Below are 19,682 nucleotides of genomic sequence, written 5' to 3' on the forward strand. Positions count from 1 at the left end.
GGAAGGACGTGGGGGGGTGTGGTTCTAAAAGGACAACACAAGGATCCTTGTGCTGATAACCTGTTCTGCATATTGACTGTAGTGGTGGTTATGGAATTACACTTGTGATAACATTGCACAGAACTAAATACAACACACAAATTAGTACGAGTAACTGGAGAAATCTGAGTAAGACTGGCAGAATGTATCCATGTTACCATATTGAACAACAGTTTTGTAAGGCATCAGCACTGGGGAAACTGGGAAAGGGGACAAGGGATATCTGCATTATTCCTTCAACTACTTGAGAATCTACAGTTACCTCAAAATTAAAAATCTGATTGTTTAAAAACTGCTCCCTAACAACTAGGATAATCTGAATATGGACTGTATATTCCACAGTATCAGGAAATGGTTGTTAACAGTATTATGGTTATACAGGGCAATGTCCTTATTCTCAAAAAATTTGTGGAGCATTAACAGTTGAAATATTATGTCTGCAACTTACTCTAAGAGAGAAAAAGCAAATCTGGCAAAATGTTACACATTAAATTTAGCTAAAGAGTTTATGAGCTCCTTGTATTCTCTCAACTTTTCTTCTTGAGTTTTTTCAAAAACAGGTTTGATGAGGAAGATTTAAGACCAATTTTTATCATAAAACTATGATATAGTCGAACCTACACACTAGTTAGTCTTTTAAAAGATTTAAAAGTAAATAAATTGTTCTGTTAAAACTATACTATAGTCCCATCTACACCCATTATCTGTAAAACAAACAAAAAAAATGGCAATAAAATTTCAAGGTAAAAGTTGTGTGGTATTGGGTATGACTTTCTGACAACTTTTTCAATGTGAATTAACTAAGTCTGTAAGGTATGTGGATATTTTTGTAAAATCAAAGTTAGTTTGGGTGCCTGGGTGGCTCAGTTGGTTAAGCATCTTACTTCAGCTCAGGTCATGATCTCACAGTTTGTGGGCTCAAGTCCCGCAAAGGACTCTGTGCTGACAGCTCAGAGCCTGGAGCCTCCTTCGAATTCTGTGCCTCCCTCTCTCTCTCTGACCCTCTCCCACTTACACTCTGTGTCTCTCTCAAAAAATAAACATAAAAAAAAAAGAAATCAAAGTTAGTTCAACATGGATTACTCCTTCCTATTTCTAGGAAACTGGATCCTCAGAGTTCTACTTTTCTAACAAGTGATGTAAATTGAAACTGCAAGGAAAAAAGCTAACACTTTCGTGCACACGAAGTTTTAAGTTCCTTTCACAAACAAATGTCTGCATGAAGGGGCAACCCACACACTACATGCCAAACAAAAATGTGCCACATGTATTAATTATAGCGCCAAGGCTACAAAATGTATTTTACAATGTAAACAGTCCTTCCGAGCATAACTGCATTTTAAGATATCAAAAAAAAGAAAAGAAAAAAAAAGAAACTGCACACATTTGAAATATAGAAAGTAAGGGAGTTCGAGCTACTGTCAAAAAGGTCCATCTCTAAAGCTCTTATGTTGTCTTTGCTAAATTTTTGCATCAGTGTTAATACACTTTAGTCTCGAAGAAAGAACATCTAAACTAAAAACTGCATAAACTTTTCACTTCCAACTGGACCATCCCCTCGCAATGGACCCCACCTCCAGAGGAGGGTATGGGGTACGGTTGTTTCCCGCTCTCAAACTAGGAAATAAATACCCCTTCCCAGCTCCATCCAGAAAGGAGGGGGGAAAAGCTGAAAATCTGCAAACTCAAGTACGAAACGGACTACAAGAAGGGAGTCGTTTAGAAGGCTTCCTTTCCTCCTTCCAGGTCATTCAGTGATCCCGGACCGGGAGGGGACAGGTGAATATCACCAGAGGAAGAGGGAAGGACGGACGATGGAGAGAGAGCCGCGCTTGGGCAATGAATGAGCTGTGCCGCATCCGCACCACCTGTTCCTTCCAAGGGAGCCACCCTGATCTGCCGACAGCGTTCCCGCACCAACCCCCACCGGCCGCGACTCCTGCCCGCGTCCCTGCTAAAGGCCCGGCCTGTCCTCCTTTCACTTGGGGCGGGTGAAAACCCGCAGTCTAGAAGCCAGAAGAACGGGGCCTAGTCCGGAACCACGGCCTCCGAAGCGTGGAAACAGGAGGAGGAAGCCCGTGGCCAGGGGCGCGCAGGGTGAAGTGGAAACCACAGGGAAGACACGAGGGGGTGCATTGGGCTTGACTAGGAGTACGAAGGCGGGGTTCCTGGCGGAGGTGGCTCGGTGCCCGCCGGGCCGAGGTTAGGGGTGACAGGCCCGTGTACCGGCTAAATCCTCCCCAGAGCTTGCCCAGAGTCACACACTTACCAAGATCCGCTTGAAGAGCGCGTTCTCCTTGGGCGGGAGGCTCACGGCCGGCATCGTTCCGGCTCCTCCCGCTGCTCCCGCCACCGCCCGGCTCGGTCAGTCTGTTTGTCCGACCACCGCCGCCGCCGCCGCCGCCGCCGCCGCCGCCACCGCCACCGCCGCCGTGCCCTAGCTGCTTCAGCCTTAATTGCCCCGATCCGCCGCCACCACCAGGCCTCAAGTGTCACCGCGTCGCCCAACCCGACACCCCCTTCCCTTCGTTGTCTTTTTTCCTTTCTCACTTATTGCTGCCGCCGCCTCCCCCCACCCCCCAACGGGTCTCCGTCGGCGGTTCACGTGGTAACTGAACAGACCGACAGAGGCAGCCAAAATGGCGGACGCGGAGGGCTTTCCCACCCGGGTCACAGCTCCTAGCACGCAGGCGCGATGACCTCCTTTCCCCACCTCCTCTGTTCCAGAGCTTGCTGGGAAACCTGGAGGCCGGCCGGTGGGCGGAGACCGGAGGGGTCGCGGCAGGTCCCGCCCATCCCTGACATCTGAGTGTCTAGGAGGCGCTGAGGGGTACGGCGGCTAAGTGCGTTTCTGGCCGCCTCCAACTCAAACAGCCTTTCGATTTTTTTCCTGCTGGAGTGGGCTTTCATTCACTGGGTAGCTTTTCCCAGCCTCTATGATCACATTTTGAGCATGAAACGCAGGTGTTCAAGAAGTTCTGCGTTTGACTGTGAAGTGCCTAATTAAGTAAGAAGCAGAAGTGGAAAGGAAAGAAGACTTCACCCCAGGGGGACTTATAAACAAATATGGAAAGGAGAGGCTTAATGGTGTCTGAAAACCGTGAAAGAGCTTTACCAATTAAATGGGCATGGCTGGAGTATCGGTGACGTAGTCTATTGCCTAAGGTGAGCCTGGAAAGATAGCTATATCCGAAGCGCCATGTTTGTACTGCAAAAGAAACACCAGAAAGTTAAAGTGTTTTATTTAGTCGTTGAATCCATACAATATAGGGTTAGTGGCTGTTGGAGTCACCTTGGGGTATGGAGAGTTCCGGGACATTGACTCCAGTAGACCTGGCTTAAAGCTAGTGCTTAATATTGTGTTGAACTCCCCATCACCAGAAATCTTCAAATCTTGAAAACCGGAATATCAGGCAAGGATACTAGAGAACTGCTGCAGTAGGCAAGATCAGACTAGATACCGAATGTGGCCTGTCACACATCCGTGTATATTAGGAGGAGGAGGAGAAGGAGGATGGTTAGTAGTTCGTTCATCTTACCTCAAGTATTCGCATATCACTATTGCCAAAGTGCCTATTCACACACAAAAAAATTAACCATAAAAAATAACCTCTCAGCTTTAATACTATGAAAGGGACATGTAGAGTGAAAATTCTCCCTTTTCATATACTTAAGACATTCTCTATTGACACTTGTATGTCTTCATCATTAAGTATTTAAAATTGATAGAAATACAACATTTTAAAAGTCTATATATTTGTCACTCAGATTTAACAAATGTTAACATTTTGTGATTGCTTCTGATTGTTTTTTTAAATAAAAATTCGCAGGTACATCAGGAACTGCATCCCTCTCCAGATCCTGAATTTGATGTGCAATATTATCATGCATCGAGGTTCCTGAGTAGCTAAGTCAGTTAGGCGTCTGACTCTTGGTTTCGGTTCAAGTCATGATCACACGGTTCCTGAGTTCGAGCCCCAAATCAGGCTCCATGCTGACAGTGGGAAGCCTGCTTGGAATTCTCTCTGTCTCTGTCTCTCTCTCTCTCTCTCTTCTTTCTCTCTCTCTCTCTGCCCCTCCCCCACTCATTCTCTCTCTCTTCTCTCTCTCTCTCAAAAATAAAAAAAATGTTCTCATGCATCATAGATCAATAAACATATATGTACTGATATTCTATTTTATATTGTTTTCAACTCTTGCTCTTCTTTAACCCTTCTTGGGAATAAGAAGTGTGAGTCAAGTAAGATGTTACCCAGTAGAAAAATCTAGGACTCGAACATTGTTTTTCTAGCTACTAACTCAAATGCTCTCGCCTTTTTCCTGGGTCATAACTAAGGTTTTAGCATTCAAGTTCCAGAAATGCTTACATGAATTTCCTGTAGCAATTTCTACCAAAATATCATAGCTACTAGCTCCTGGCTGGAATTGCTTCATCAGGATTTTTCTCAAGATGGAGTTTCACCTACAGCTGCCTACTCCAAGTGTAGGGTTCCATCAGCTCTAACATGCTGAGAGGAATGTGCTTATATTTCATCACTTTCCCAAAATACACACTAGTAAAAGGATACAGGGACCAAAAGAACAAAACAGCCTTTTTCCAACAGCAGTACTGAAATTAGTAATTTGCTTACTGGCTCTGCATGCTCTGACTAAACATAACTTCTGTTTCAACTTGTTGGATACTAGCAAAACCTGTCAGGACAAGCTTCCAAGGGATGATGTAGAAAGAATATACAACTGTCAGGTTGCTGAGTGGACAAGAAGTTGAGAACCAACAACTGACTCAGCATATTAGTTGGGTGGTTTGCTTACTTGAGCATGAGTCTTGGAGGCTCAAATTAGGTTACAAACTGTAATGTGACTCACAGATTAGCAATCTAGTTAGCTATCAGCTACATGTAAAAAGGAACCTAAAAGCATAGTACAATTATTTTACTCTTCAGTCAATAATTTTTGGTTAAAATCTCCCCCCTACCCCAATGACCTTGCTAAAGAAACTATACAGAGGTTGGGCACCTGGCTGGCTCAGTCAATAGCGCATATGGCTCTTTATCTCAGGGTGGTAACTTCAAGCCCCACATTGGACATAGAGCTCACTTTAAAAAAGGAAAGGGGGCGCCTGGGTGGCTCAGTTAGGTAAGTGTCCGACCTTCGCTCAGGTCATGCTCTCATGAGTCGTGGGTTCGAGCCCCGTATCAGACTGTGCTGACAGCTAGCTCAGAGCCTGGAACCTGTCTTCAGATTCTGTGTCTCCTTCTCTCTCTCTGACCCTCCTCTGCTCATGCTGTCTCTCTTTCTCTCTCTAAAATAAATAAAAACAGTAAAAATTTAAAAAATAGAAAAAAATAAATAAAGGAAAGAAAGGAAAAGAGATTTCCTGACATTCATTGTGCTTCTAGATGGCCTTAAGTTTAAAGGGTTAAAGTATTAAAATTTATTATTTCTTTTACTTATATACATATTTTCACAGTCTTTTAGAAATCAGATTGAATTGAGAATTGAATGTATAAAATCTGGCTTAATTGTGAAAGATATTTATTATCAATACAATGTCTTTGGTAGCTCAAAACAAATTGTTTACAACTACCAAACACTTTCTGAGCTTCCCAAGGACTCTATAGGATAGGTTTTATGTTACAACTGTAAAACTGAGGCATAGAGAGATTAATTTGCCTAAAAATCAACAGCTAAAAGATGGTCTACAGAAATGGCAGTTTGAACTTGACACTTTGAACCCTGTTCTACAGCTTACGGCCCAGGGGACTGCCCAAGCCTGTTAGGTGGGCTAACAAGGATCACTAGATATGGGGTCTGAAGACCACAGTCTGAATCCCACTTCCTCAGGCTGTGGGATCCTCAGCCTGAACCAATCAAAGCACTTTCAAAATATGAAGAGTCTCTTCCCCACAGCGTTGTGAGGCTTTACTATGATAGTGTCACATGTGAACAGACTTTTAGGAACTGTTGAGAGGTCTTTGGAAATATATTTCATCTTGGATGAGTAACTTGCCTTCCTCCAGTTTCATCTGTACACTGAGGATAATAAGGCATATCAAGCGGTCATTGTTAAGATGAAATGAGACAACGCATGTAAACCATGTGATGCATAATGCAGTGTCTGGAACACAGAAGTCAATCAAGGTGCTAGTTGTTATTCAACACGACACTTCATTTTCAGTTTTCTGGCTCATGTAGCAAGATTTTAGTATATCTCTTGAGTATCCATGGAGCAGAGGCCTGAAATAAACTCTCAGAGGACAGATAAGTGGATAAACTTCCCTTTCCCCCCTTTTACTCATTTACTCTCTAACCTCATTTTATAGACAGAAGGCTCAGACTAATAGAGCTAGAGTACCTTGCTACAACCAGGATTCTCCAGAGTCAACACCTCGACGCAGTCGACTTGCTGCACGGCGAGTCCCGCACTTTGTTCCGCCAGGGGGCGCTCGGCCAGGCGCCGACTCCGGGGAAGACGGGGTTGGAGAAAGGCGGAGCCCAGCCCAGCAAGATGGCGCCTCCCGCGTTGTTGCGCCGGTGTTCCAAGCTGCTGGCACCGGCCAGGATCCTAAGTGGCTGTGAGTGTCCATTCTCGCTCAGGCAGACCCGACCTCCGCTGTCTGCCACTCGCATGGTGAACCCAGCCCGCAGGAGGAGGGGCGGCTGCGGCCTGGGCTCGTCATGCAGTGACCTTCGCCGGCCTGCGTCCCGATCTCAGCCCTGACTCCGGGCTCCGCACCGTCCGCCGCCGACCCTCCCCTAAATGCCACTCGACAACTCTGAACCTATTTCCTGGGCTGTTTAACTGGGGGAGGGCAGTGGTGAAGGGAGAATTAAATGCAATAAAAGGTAAATGTTAGGGTTTTTACTACAAGGCAATACGTTATAGGTTTACGGACTCTGACCCATTTCAGCTTCAGCAAGATCAAAGTTCTACGTTCGGGAGCCGCCACATGACAGACCTGACTGGCTGAAGGTTGGCCTGACCTTGGGCACCTCCGTCTTCTTGTGGATCTATGTGAGTTTTTACTCCCTTAATGTCATGCGACCCCAAGCCAGTGGGGAGGAGAAATGGCAGTGTGAGATTGCTGCTGCGCAAATCTCCCATCCAGTAGATGTGTATGTAATTGCTAATTACGTATCTCTTCATAAAGGAAGTCCCAAAGACTGAAAATAAGTATTAAAGATTTCAGTGGTGTTGAGAGGATATGATGAAGCTGAAATTTCTGTCATTCATTACTAACTAGCGTGGTTTTGCGATGAATGGCAGTTTTACTAAATATTATACTTTGTTTCCTAATGAAGATGGAGGCTGATTGGGTTTTACGAAGACACCTTTTTTCAGGTGCCATTGGGACAAATCATCAATGAATAAGCTATACAAATTAAATCCCACTAGACTTCCAAATCATAAGATTTTATTCAATGTTTGCATAAATACGTTGTTGGAAATGGTACTTAGTGTGTTGCACTTTTTTTTTTTTACTCTTTACACTATGCCTTTACATGTAAAAACTCATTTAATCTTTCCAGCAACACTATGTGGTAGGTACTAATATTGTTGACTTTATACACATGAGACTTTATACACTTGAGAGAAATTAGTTTGCTGAAACCCATTCTCCTGACTTAAGAGTTACACTATAGACTACTTAAGTTACACTTAAGGCAGGGAAATGCTGCCTCTCTGTAATTTTTTTTAAAGTTGACTCAGAGTATCTGTACTACATCAGTATTTGAAATGTTTTATTTTGTAGCTAATGAGTTTCCGGTTTCTTTCGCTTCTTTCCACCTCTGACTCTTAGGTCTCTTATTTTGGTTTTTCTCAGTAACATGGCTTGTTGAGGGTCGCCTGTGTAGCTCAGTCAGTTAAGCGTCCAACTCTTGATATTAGCTCTGGTCTTGACCTCAGAGTTGTGAGTTCAAGCCCTGCATTGGGCTCTGAAGCCAACTTAAAAAAAAAAGGTATAAAATGGCTTGTTGACATGGGAAGGAGTAAGAGATGTTGAAAGTCTTTTATAACTTAACAACAGTACCTTATCCTTTTTAAAATAATAATTTGTTGCAATGAAATTTTAAAGTTTTCTCCGAAAAGCTTGATTGCTGCTGAGAGCTCTGATTGAAATTGGATCTTCAATTGCAGCAAATGTCACCCTGTATCAACCATTGTTTGGCTATTCTGTCATATTCTGTTAGACAGTGGTTTTAAGAAAGTGTTTATCTCCCACAACGTCTAATTAATACTCATATAGTTCGGGGATGGGGTTGATCATTCACTCACAGTATCAAACTTCTTAGGCTAGAAATATAACACACCCACCAACCAACCCGACCTCATTTAAGAACTGAGTTCTGGTTGGTTGTGTTGGTTTAGCTCCTCTATGGTAACTTATTTATTATTTTAGTTACCCCCTGAATGAAATAATTTATTTGGCAGAAAGTTGAATTTAAACTTGTGAGAGCTGCTGTCTCAAATTTAGCATGCTAGACTTAAGTGAACAAGTGTATGCCTTCATAGTTTTTGGACTTTTCATCTCTGAGTCTTTTTTAATTTATTTTTATGTTTTTATTTATTATTGAGACAGAGAGAAACAGAGAGTGAGTGGGGGAGGGGCAGAGAGGGAGACACAGAATCTGAAGCAGGTTCCAGGCTCTGAACTAGCTGTCAGCACAGAGCCCAATGTGGGGCTTGAACCCATGAACTGAACCATGAGATCATGACCTGAGCTGAAGTCAGCTGCTTAACTGACTGAGCCACCCAAGCGCCCCACATCTCTTAGTCTTTTATTTTTAACTAGAATAGTTGTAATTATTTTTTGCTTTTCCAACTTTGTTTAGAAAAGCAGATCCAGGTCCCAGTGCCTTGTTCCCTCCCCGAACTGTAGAATAGTTGTAATTTCCTTTAACCTATTCTCATTTCTCTTGTATACCTCTTATATACCCAACAGAAGTATCATTAATTAGCCTCTTCTTTTAAATTGCCAGGAAGATTACATTTCTAATTTTAGTTGTTCCCTACTGTAGCTCATCAAACAATATAATGAAGATATTTCAGAGTATAAAAGAAGAAATGGGTTGGAATAAACTATTGAAATACTAATATAGTAAGTATGCAATTTTATAGGATTAATAAATTATGCAACTTAATTTGACGTCTTTCTAAATAGTGCATTTTGGTTGTTTTTAATACTTCTTTTTAAAGTATTTTAGACTTTTTTTCATGTTTATTTTGAGAGAGAAAGTGTGTGCACACACATGAGAGAGAGTGCAGGGCAGGGGCAGAGAACTACGGAGAGAGAGAATCCTAAGCAGGCTTTGTGCTGTCAGCACAGAGCTCAATGCAGGGCTCAATCTCACAAACTGTGAGATCATGACCTGAGCCAAAATCAAGAATTGGGCATTTAACCACCTGAGCCTCCCAGGTGCCCCTATACCTTTTTATTTATTAATTTTTATTTTTAGTAATCTCTATACCCAAGATAAGGCTCAAACTCACAACACCAAGATCAAGGGTCAGATCCTCCTCTAACTGAGCCAGCCAGGTGCCCCTATTGAGTTATATTTTTTGGCACCTATATTCCTGTCCATGACAAATTTATGGATTTTAATACCTTATCTCAAGTGTCTCTCAGCATAATCATTTTTTAGCACAATCATTTTTATTTATTTTTTTATTAAAATTTTTTTTAACATTTCTTTATTTTTGAGAGGCAGAGAGAGACAGATCATGAGCAGGGGAGGGGCAGAGAGAGGGGGACACACAGAATCCGAAGCCGACTCCAGGCTCTGAGCTGTCTGCACAGAGCCTGACGCAGAGTTCAAACACATGAACTGTGAGATCATGACCTGAGCCGAAGTCAGACGCTCAACCAACTGAGCCACCCAGGTGCCCCATAGTATAATCATTTTTAATCATTATGCTTTGACCAGGTTCAAAGAATGTTGTGTTTGAGAATGAAACCAAAATCATATTTTTTATTAAATCTAGTAGTGCTGTTTACAGTGACTTCATAGCCCTGAAGACAAGTTGCTATTATTCGTGTATGTATTTCCTTTTTTTTTTTTTTTGAAGTTTTTATTTATTTTGAGAGAGAACAGGCATGCAAGTAGGGAAGGGGCAGAAAGAGGAGGAGAGAAAGAATCCCAAGGAACCTGTACACTGTCAGTGCAGAGCCTGATTTGGGGCTTGATCTCACAAACCGTGAGATCATGACCTGAGCCAAAATCAAGAATCTGACAATCAACTGAGCCACCCAGGTGCGCCTTGTGTACATATTATCTATTTGTCATATACAATTCCATGAGAACACAAACCTTGTCTGTTTTAGTCATAATGCACTCAGCAAGTTGTCCAGTGCCTGGGCCTACTGGGAATTTAATATTTGTAGAATAGATCAATATATATGGACAGTAGGTTAGTAAATCTTTTACCATATGACCATTTCATTATGATTGTCATTACAACTGACACCCAATTGGACAGTTTCTGATAAAGTCTTATCTATAAACAAGGTACTATACTCTGCATACTCTGTGATTTTAAAAGAGTGAGTTTATATGTTGACATATATCTGTATATACATAGTATATTTCTGAAAATCCTTTTTTTTTTCAATGCTTATTTACTTTTGAGAGAAAGAGACACAGAGCACTAGCAGGGGAAGAGCAGAGAGAGGGAGACACAGAATTCAAAGCAGGCTTCAGGCTCTGAGCTGTCAGCACAGAGCCCGATGTGGGGCTCCAGCCCACAAACCATGAGATCATGACCTGAGCTGAAGTCGGATGCTTAACTGACTGAACCACCCAGGCGCCCCTCTGAAAATCCTTTTTAAGAAATTCTGTGCCATGGGGGAGGAGCCAGAAAAATCTAGATCCTTATGATCAGTTTTATTCTCTGATGCCCAAGTATTCCTGATTTTATATTTATTCCTATTTTCTCAGATCCAGAAACCAACACATTTTTCTCCTTGGCTTCCTAGACCATAAGTTGTTCCATGCCACAGGCACAGTCTTCATCAGTCCAAGTGAAATCCCTATAGTTCAGCTTCTATTTTCTGAACTATGCAAAATAATCACAGGATGTTTAATTCACTTCTCTTACCCCCTTACATTAAACTAGCTGCTGTTTCATTCCAGTGTTCTATTTGTCTCCTTCCAAATAAATCACATGTAAGTGTCATTTTAATAAAAATTTAAATAACAAAAAATAAAAAAAAGAAATTCTGTATTAATCCTTTTGTAGAATGAAAACTCACTCATATATCTCAACTTTCATGGATTAGGTTGATCAAAGTAGGTAACTTACATCTGCTTGATAATAAAATAGTAAGTACTAGCATACACTTTTTAAAAAAGACTTAACTCTCAAACTCAGCTCTGTAGGGTTTGATTATCCAAAATGTTTATTTCTTTTTTTCCTATTGATATCACCTTGCTGTCACTACTTTAGCCAGTCAAGAGATAATGAAATAGGTATTTAGATCAAGATGCTTTTGCTACTTTCTTATAGGTCACAGAGAATATTTTTTGCTAAAACTTAAGTCAAATAAAAGGTTGATACTCTTTATTCCGGATTTGTTTTCTAGACTTTCCAAGATGCTCTAAGGTGAATTATTTAGAATGGTTTAATTTTAATATTTTATTTCTGCTGGTTAATGCTCTAGTTTTAATTGTTTTCTCTTCATTATAGGTGTGCTGCATATAGTGATTATACCAGTTCCTTTGGATTCACCAATCTGTCGAGTTGTAAATGTGAGAGAAAAAGTTACATGTGAATGAATGTCAAGTCAGCATTTGTGTTTTGCACCATTAAATGAAAAAATAAAAATAATTCTGTGTTCTTCACATTATATATGTTGTGACAATGTGTCGAAAATGTCAGTTCTAGGGTATGCTTATAGAAACATTTTTATGTGGAAAGTACCATCTGATAACAGGGCCAGTGGTAATTAAGAAACATTGGTAAGAAAATTTATTAAGGAGATAGAATAAGGGGCGCCTGGGTGATCCCATCGGTTGAGCATCTGACTTCAACTCAGGTCATGATCTCACGGATGGTGGGTTGGAGCCCCACATCAGGCTCTATGCTGACAGCTCAGAGCCTGGAGCCTGCTTCGGATTCTGTGTCTCTTTGTCTCTCTGCCCCTCCACTGTTCACACTCTGTCTCTCTCTGTCTCTCAAAAATAAATAAAATGTAAAAAAACATATTTTTTAATTAAAAAGAGATAGAATAAAAAATCAGGGCTGAAGGATTTCTTTTTTGTATCCTTTTTTTTTTTTTCCTAATGCTTATTTATTTATTCTTGAGAGGGAGAGACAGACAGAGAATCTGAAGCAGGCTCCAGGCTCCAGGCTGTCAGCACAAAGCCTGACGTGGGGCTCAAACCCACGAACCATGAAGTCATGACTTGAGCTGAAGTCAGGGACTTAACCGACTGAGCCACCCAGGCGCCCTTCCTTACATCAACTTTTTATTTCTCATTCAAACATTCTTGAGTGTCAGGGTGACAGAACTACTTTATTACTCAAAATACAGAAGAGCCTAAACACTGTTTTCCTCTGGAAGAGCCATTCTGGTAGGGTTTGTTCTGAATCCATCTCCTTGAATTTGAATGATTGTCTTTTGGGTGACTTTTGTACTCGCCAGTTATGACAAAGCAGTTTGTTGTTCCTTTTTGTAATATGACTTAGAAAACTCGACTGCTTAAGCAAAGGAGGAAGGGGAAGGAGAGTTAATAGGCACAAAATAAGATACATTTCATTTATCCCTCATTGAAACCCTTTCTTATGGGGAAAAAACAAAAACAAAAAACACTTTTCTTGTGTATCAGCTTAAGATTTACTTATCAGTTAAAATTTATTTATATGCCACTTCATTAACTTGTGATTTAAACAGTGTACCATACTTTTAAACATTCATTGTGTCTATTCTGATGTTAAATGGAAAGACTGTGTTATAATTGGTTTTGTGTGTGTTCGGGGCTGTGGCCAACATTTATTCTTGGAGATTCATGGCCTAATATCTTTGAAAGTCACTTCTGAATATCAATTCAGAGTTAAAATTATTTCAGATTAGTTATTTGATGCAACCAGTAAATTAAGACCAGCTATAATAGTTACCATCAACTTTTGGTAGTTTGATGTCCTAGCTGATAGAGCTGGAAAGGACCTTACGGGTTATATTGACCAGTCTCATAATTTTACAAATGCAGACCCCAGAGGTGAAGAGTGATACACTCAGCGGCACTGTAGTGGATAGAATAATGGATCCCCAAAGATGACTATTACCTACTCTTTGGAATCTGTGTTATGTTAGATTATATGGCAAAGGGGGATTAAGATTACAGATGGAATTAAGTTTGCTAATCAGCTGTCACTTAGGGGGGAGATTATCCTGGATTAGTTGATTGGGCCTAGTGAAATCACAAGGTTCCTTATAAGCGGAGGCAGCACAGGAGTGTGTCAGTGATGTCATATGAGAAAGACTCAGCTGACCATTGCTAGCTTTGAAGGTGAACGGGGTCCAAGAGCCAAAGAATGGAAAAGTCAAACAAATTCACCACTGGAGCCTCCAGAAAGGAACACAGTCCTGCTGACACCGTGATTTTTAGCCCACTGAGAACTGTGTTGGCTTTCTCATCTGAAAAAAAGCTAAGATAATAAATTTGTGTTGTTTTAAAACAGTTTGCTATAGCAGCAGTAGGGAACTAATGTTATCACATGGTAATAGGTATCAAGGAACGTTTTGCTGAAAGAAATGCTTAAAAAGTCACCTCCCGAAAGGGAAAATTGAGGACTTTAAGACACTTGAGATTCCAGAAACTGGTAATCTTAATTGGAAATAGTATAGTAAACCACATCAACCTTATGACAGGCCTTGCAAATCTAGCTACCTTGTGTGGACTTTCACCTTGACTAGGCCTGCATGACTGCAGGGGGAGCCATTCCTGAAGGCCAGGGCTGTCCCAAAGAACTTTTCTGTATTGATGGAAATGTTTTGTCTGCTATGCAATATAGTAGCCATAATCCCTTGTGACTGTTGGGCATTTGGAATGCAATGAATGTGACTGAATTTTAAGTATTTAATTCTCATTAATTTAAATAGCCACACGAGGCTGGTAGCTGGTTTATTGGATAACACAGATGTAAATGATTCTTTGACTAACCTAGAGTTGTGCACACAGTGGTACTGGTAAAAATGCTTTCTAAGTTAAATATTGAAATATTGAAACCTAACTTAAACTATCTTAAGCTACAAAAAAGGTTAGGAGGATACAGAGTGACTCACAGACACCAAGAACGGGAACGCACCTGGGCCAGGAATAACAGGTCTGGAACTCAAATGTTATCAAGACTCTTGCTCTTAGCCCTGTTGTCTGTGTATCTGTTTTCTTTGCACAATTTTCTTTTCTAGCTCAATCCACATTGTAAGAGGCCACAGTCAATAGTTCCTAGACTTACAGCTCAGTTCAAGAGTGTAGCTGGATTGAACAAGAATCATTCTGATTCTAAATTCCTAAGAGGGTCTGTGGTCAAATGATGGTTTCTTTAGTAATGATGTAAGAGATCCATAAAACAAAAGGTGCAAGAGTACCTGCTTGGCTCAGTTGGTTAAGCATGTGAGTCTTGATTTCAGCTAAGGTCAGGATCTCATGGTTCATAGGACTTGAACTCATGTCAGGCTCCAGGCTCTGTGCACTGATAGTGTGGAACCTGCTTGGGATTCTCTCTCCTCTCTGCCCCTCCCCATTTGATTCCCTCTCTCATAATAAATAAATAAACTTAGATGAAGGAGGAGGAGGAGATGACAAAATCCCTTGTCAAATAGCATCAAATTTTTTATTTGGTCCATATAAGGTAGACGTTTTTTCAGAATTAGTATCTGTGAGGTAGTTATTTACTTATTCATTTATTTTTTTTTAATTTTTAAGTGTTTATTTTGAGAGAGAGAGCACGATCAGAGGAGGGGCAGAGGAAGAGGGGGAGAGAGAATCCCAAACAGGCTCTGTGCTAACAGCACTGATGTGGGGCTTGAACTCACAAGCCATGAGATCATGACCTGAGCCGAAATCAAGAGTTGAACATTCAACCTACTAAGCCACCTAGGTGGCCTGCATTCATTTATTTTTAAGTAAGCTCTATACCCAATGTAGGGCTCAAACTCAACCCCAAGATCAAGAGTTGCACGCTCTTCTGACTGAGCCAGCCAGGTGCACCTAAATTATTCTTCTTAAGTTGCCATGGAAAGAACAGGCTTTATAAACTTGGTTGCAAGTATAGGAAACTATAGGTTGAATTGTGTCCCCCTAAAAGATAGGTTGTAGTCCTTTCCCTCAGTATATCAGAATGTGACCTTATTGGGAAATAGGGTGGTTGCAGATGTAATTAGTTAAGAGGAGTTTATACAGAAGGTGGACCCTTAATCTAATATGACTGGTATATTTATGAAAAGAGACACAGACACAGGGGCTCCTGGCTGGCTCATTTGGAAGAGCATGTGACTTGATCTCAGGGTTGTGAGTTCAAGCCCCACATTGGATGTAGAGATTACTTAAAAATGAAACCTTATTTAAAAAAAAAAAAAGGAAGAAGAAACACAGACAGACAGGGAGAAAACAGCCATGTAATGTTGGAGGCAGAGATTGGAATCAAGCATATACAAACCAAGGATTATCTGCAAACTCAGAAGCTAGAAAAGGCAAAGAAGGCTTCTCACCTACGGGTTTCCAAGGATGCGTGGCCCTGCTGACACTTTGATTTCAGACTTTTGAGTGCACCAAACTGTGAGCGAATCTATTTCTGTTGATTTAAGCCAGCCAAATTTGTAGTACCTGATACAATTACTTCAGGAAAATTATACAGAAGTATTAGGGGATCTCGTGTTACTCAAGTATTTACTACCTGATTACTTTCCCTTTCACTTCATCTGTATATTTTAGGCCATCAAAAGGGTGCTTATCTGCCAGTTTGTCTCCATAGATAGTCTAAATTGTTTCACTTTATATTGATCTGTTGGAGGTACAGATGATAGCCTAAGAATTTGTTGTGAATAAAAGCAAACCTGTGGGGTACCTTGGTCACTCAGTCGGTTTTCCGTCCACTTGGTTTTGGCTCAGGTCATCATCTCAGGGCATGGGATAGAGCCCCACTTTTTTTTTTTTTTAATGTTTTTTATTTATTTTTGAGAGACAGAGAGAGACAGCTTGAGCAGGGGAGGGTCAGAGAGAGAGGGAGACACAGAATCCGAAACAGGTTCCAGGTTCTGAGCTAGCCACCAGCACAGAGCCCGACCCGGGGCTCGAGCCCACAAACTGCAGATCATGACCTGAGCCGAAGCCAGACGCTTTAACCAACTGAGCCACCCAGGTGCCCCTAGAGCCCGACTTTACACTCCGTGATGAGCATGGAGCCTCCACCACCCTCTCTCTCTGCCCTCCCCCCTGCTTGTGTGTGCATGCTTGCTCCCTCTCTAAAAAAAATTTTTTTAGTTAAAAAAATGAAAACGAAAGCTGTTTCTAACTTTTGGTGGAGCCCAGGAAATCACTAAGTCTTTGAAAATTGCTTTTTAATTTATAGCACTTAAGCCTTGACTAAGTATGATTGGTATTCCAGTAGAAGACCCTTACCAGAATGTTTTCAAGACTAGTATCTTCTTTGTCAACAGTCACAATTAGATGGAGTCCATATAATCACACTTAATTACAGGAAGTTAGGGAGCCTCACAATTGGACCCCATCTAATTGTGATTAGGTGGTAAGCCAAATTATTCCTGACCCTTGATTCTTGTTTACCCAGCCAGACCAAGAAAAATGTCAAGGATGTGCTCAAGGGCAGCATTATAAACAATGTGACTTAATAGCTGGGAAATTGTTGTCTGAGCTTTTCAGAGTGTTTTATCACAAAGACCTGTGTTAAAATTCTCTTGCATTTGAAACAGCTTGCCACAGAGTAAATTTGACAACCCATGGACATGTCCTCTCTAGGGAAGTGTTTCATCAAGATGTGAAACAGTTTGCCACCAAAATGGAAAGCCACATACTCTACAGGAGCAGTAGAGTGGGTAAAAAATTCCCTACGAACCAAGAGGCATTGAGCTTGGGGCACCCTGGGTAGTTTAGTCAGTATAGTTTGGTGCTCTTGATCTTGGGGTTGTGAGTTTGGGTACCCTTTGGGGGCATACTGCTTACTTGAAAAAAAAAAGGGGGGGAAAGAGGCATTGAACTTTTAATTAAGATGGATAAGGATCTGGAGAGTGGCAGGGTTTATCTCACAGATCTTGCCTTGCCCAGCTGGTATGGCCACAACCAACCGACAGGACAAGATAAGCTCCCTACTAGATCTTGCCAGATAATAAGAGAGTGGTATACAATGGATTCTGTCATGTGTGCATTTAGAGACAGCAGAATATGGTAAAGGTAAAGGAAGACTTGAGCTCCAGCTTGGGCTGGAAGTCAGAATCTATCATTGCCTCCTCCAATTAGCTGAGCATGTTGCATACCTAATGTGCTTTAGAGCTGCATCAACCCTATTAATAAAGAAACTGTCCACATTTTATTCAGACCAGGAAAACAGACCAGGTATCTGGTTCCCAAACTCATGCTCAACCACAGTATTATACTACCTCGCTTTTTCTCACATGTGATAAAAGGCTACCCAACATTACCCAATATCCCTTGGGATTGTTAGAATGGAGTATAAAAACATGTGACAATACTTGGGGGAAAGCTTCAAACGTCCTATATATAAGTGTGTGTTATTCTTGCATAGTTTAAACCAGTTGGTTTGCATTGTTAAAACTAGTTTGGTTTTAACAAAGCCCTCAATTACATTTATTATTAATTTGTGATCATTGGCCCCATTGATAGTGGACTTGGTAGCTACATCTTAGAAAAGATGTTGGTTCCATGTCTCATTTATATGCAACTAAAACATCTACGTGATAGCCAAAAATTTATCTTATTCTTTGGATAATGCCTTTTGAACAGTGCCTTGTGAAATAAACAATAACTAATCTCCCGCATCTAGCAGAGTCCCTACCATCCCGTAAGCATTTTGACAGACACAGTTTGACTGACTGAGATTGGGTGGATATTATGCGCCCTGGGGGTGATCCAGAAGACCTCAGACTATACCCAGACTCTGGGTATACAGCTGGATTCTGAAGAGGAGCCTTGAACAGTGTCCTGAGAGCCACCATCATTTAGAAATGTTTACTCAGAAATAATCCTTTTATAGGATACCTTCTAACACATTAAATAATAGTTTAATGCATGCATTAATTCATTTGAATAGCTAATCCTTAGTTGCCAGGGAATGTGTACTTAATGCTGGCCAAGGTAGTAAAATGCACTCATCTGCATCTTGCTACTCTTAGGACTACCAATATCTTGGTGGAGTCCTAACCCCTTCTTGTGCTGGTTGGAAATCTAAATTTGATCTCTAAGTAGCTACAAGTTACCTAATTGCTCTTATTGTTTAGTTACTAGGGATGGCTAGCTCCTCTGAGTATGAAAAAACCAGTTCTGACTTTGTATTCTTCAATTGTGAGTATGTTAAATATTATTAGAGTTAGGCACAGAAGTAGAACCTCTGAGGAGTGTTTATTCACATAGCAAATGAGTAAATGTGCCTGTGACATGCAAGAGAACTTGAAACTAGAAGAACTATGATCATGTCCTTTCTTTTAATTCATGACCATCAGTCCCTAAAGATTCCGCCCTACCACCAAGCCATTTGCCAAAGGTAATGATTACCATCTTCCTCAGAGGGTTGAAATGAGAATTAAAGGAGATAATGTGTAAGTGCTTTATAAACTTTCAAATGCCAAACATATATTAGGGAATGTTATAAATATTGTTTTTTAATGCTTATTTATGTATTTTTAAAAGAGAGGAGCATGAGCAAGGGAGAGGCAGAGGGATAGGGAGAGAGAGAATCCCAAGCAGGTTCTGAACTGTCAGCAAGGAGCCGGTTGTGGGGCTGGATCTCACAACCTTGAGATCCTGATCTGAGCTGAAATCAAGAGCCAGATGGATGCTTAACCGACTGAGTCACCCAGCGATCCAATGAGGGATTATTATAGTAGGAAACGTATCTTCCAAAAATTAGTCATTTAGAAAAATGCTGTAAGCATAAATTATTGATTTCCATATCCAAATCATGACAAATTCTTATAGCCACAATGAGGCAAGAAATTGAAATCTGGGGTAAGAAACTAATAATTCAGCATTTTTTGCTCATATGGAAATATGAATTTCACACCCAAGAGAGGAATATACAGCATTTTTGGAGTTTATATTTAAGGTCTTTGTAACAGTGAATTGTCTAGAGATTCAACTATTACCTGGGAGTTTTCTTAGGATTCTGAACATCACCCACTACTCCTCTCCTGACTCCATCTCCAGGAAACTTCTCGCTAGCCTCTCCACTCCAGGGAAAGCTAACGGACTGTGTGACTTAAAATGGGCTCAGATATCATCCCGCATGATAAACCGTATCTATCGTATTCACGACGCGAATCCCTAAACATTTCCAGCCTGTCCTGTGGAGCTCCACTCATTGGGGCAGGCAGGTGATGGGGACTTCTCGGTTTCCAATCCCTTGTCTAAGAAGGCGCGATCAGCTAGCTTCTGGGACCCGGCTGAGA

The 19,682-nt window shown here is 41.1% G+C and overlaps 2 protein-coding genes across 5 annotated transcripts in view; one reads left to right on the forward strand and one right to left on the reverse strand.

Annotated features, from left to right (window-relative positions):
• NAA15 (N(alpha)-acetyltransferase 15, NatA auxiliary subunit) overlaps positions 1-2,697 on the reverse strand; it is a 72,919-nt gene extending 70,222 nt beyond the window's left edge. For 3 of the 4 annotated variants that reach the window (XM_029940850.1, XM_029940847.1, XM_029940841.1), the window contains exon 1: positions 2,309-2,690. In XM_029940850.1, the coding sequence (XP_029796710.1) occupies positions 2,309-2,362 (54 nt within the window). In that variant the 5' untranslated portion in view covers positions 2,363-2,690. Of the gene's footprint in view, positions 1-2,308 lie in introns of all 4 variants that reach the window. The other variant, XR_003909211.1, reaches the window with a different exon arrangement.
• A 3,805-nt stretch (positions 2,698-6,502) lies between these two features.
• NDUFC1 (NADH:ubiquinone oxidoreductase subunit C1) lies at positions 6,503-11,885 on the forward strand. Its single transcript, XM_029940862.1, has 4 exons — positions 6,503-6,614; positions 6,951-7,054; positions 9,061-9,140; positions 11,726-11,885. Exons 1-3 carry the CDS (start codon positions 6,548-6,550, stop codon positions 9,118-9,120), a joined length of 231 nt encoding a protein of 76 aa, XP_029796722.1. The 5' UTR covers positions 6,503-6,547; the 3' UTR covers positions 9,121-9,140; positions 11,726-11,885.
• Positions 11,886-19,682: the final 7,797 nt, after the last annotated feature.

The sequence above is a fragment of the Suricata suricatta genome, chromosome 1, assembly GCF_006229205.1.
Source record: "Suricata suricatta isolate VVHF042 chromosome 1, meerkat_22Aug2017_6uvM2_HiC, whole genome shotgun sequence".
Taxonomy (NCBI): Eukaryota; Metazoa; Chordata; class Mammalia; order Carnivora; family Herpestidae; genus Suricata; species Suricata suricatta.

Bases quoted from the DNA above. Each gene is read 5' to 3' on its own strand.
- NDUFC1 (XM_029940862.1), top strand. From the start codon at position 6,548: ATGGCGCCTCCCGCGTTGTTGCGCCGGTGTTCCAAGCTGCTGGCACCG. The intron at 6,615-6,950 runs GTGAGTGTCCAT...GACCCATTTCAG, and splicing joins GGCCAGGATCCTAAGTGGCT to CTTCAGCAAGATCAAAGTTC. The intron at 7,055-9,060 runs GTGAGTTTTTAC...TCCCTACTGTAG, and splicing joins CCGTCTTCTTGTGGATCTAT to CTCATCAAACAATATAATGA.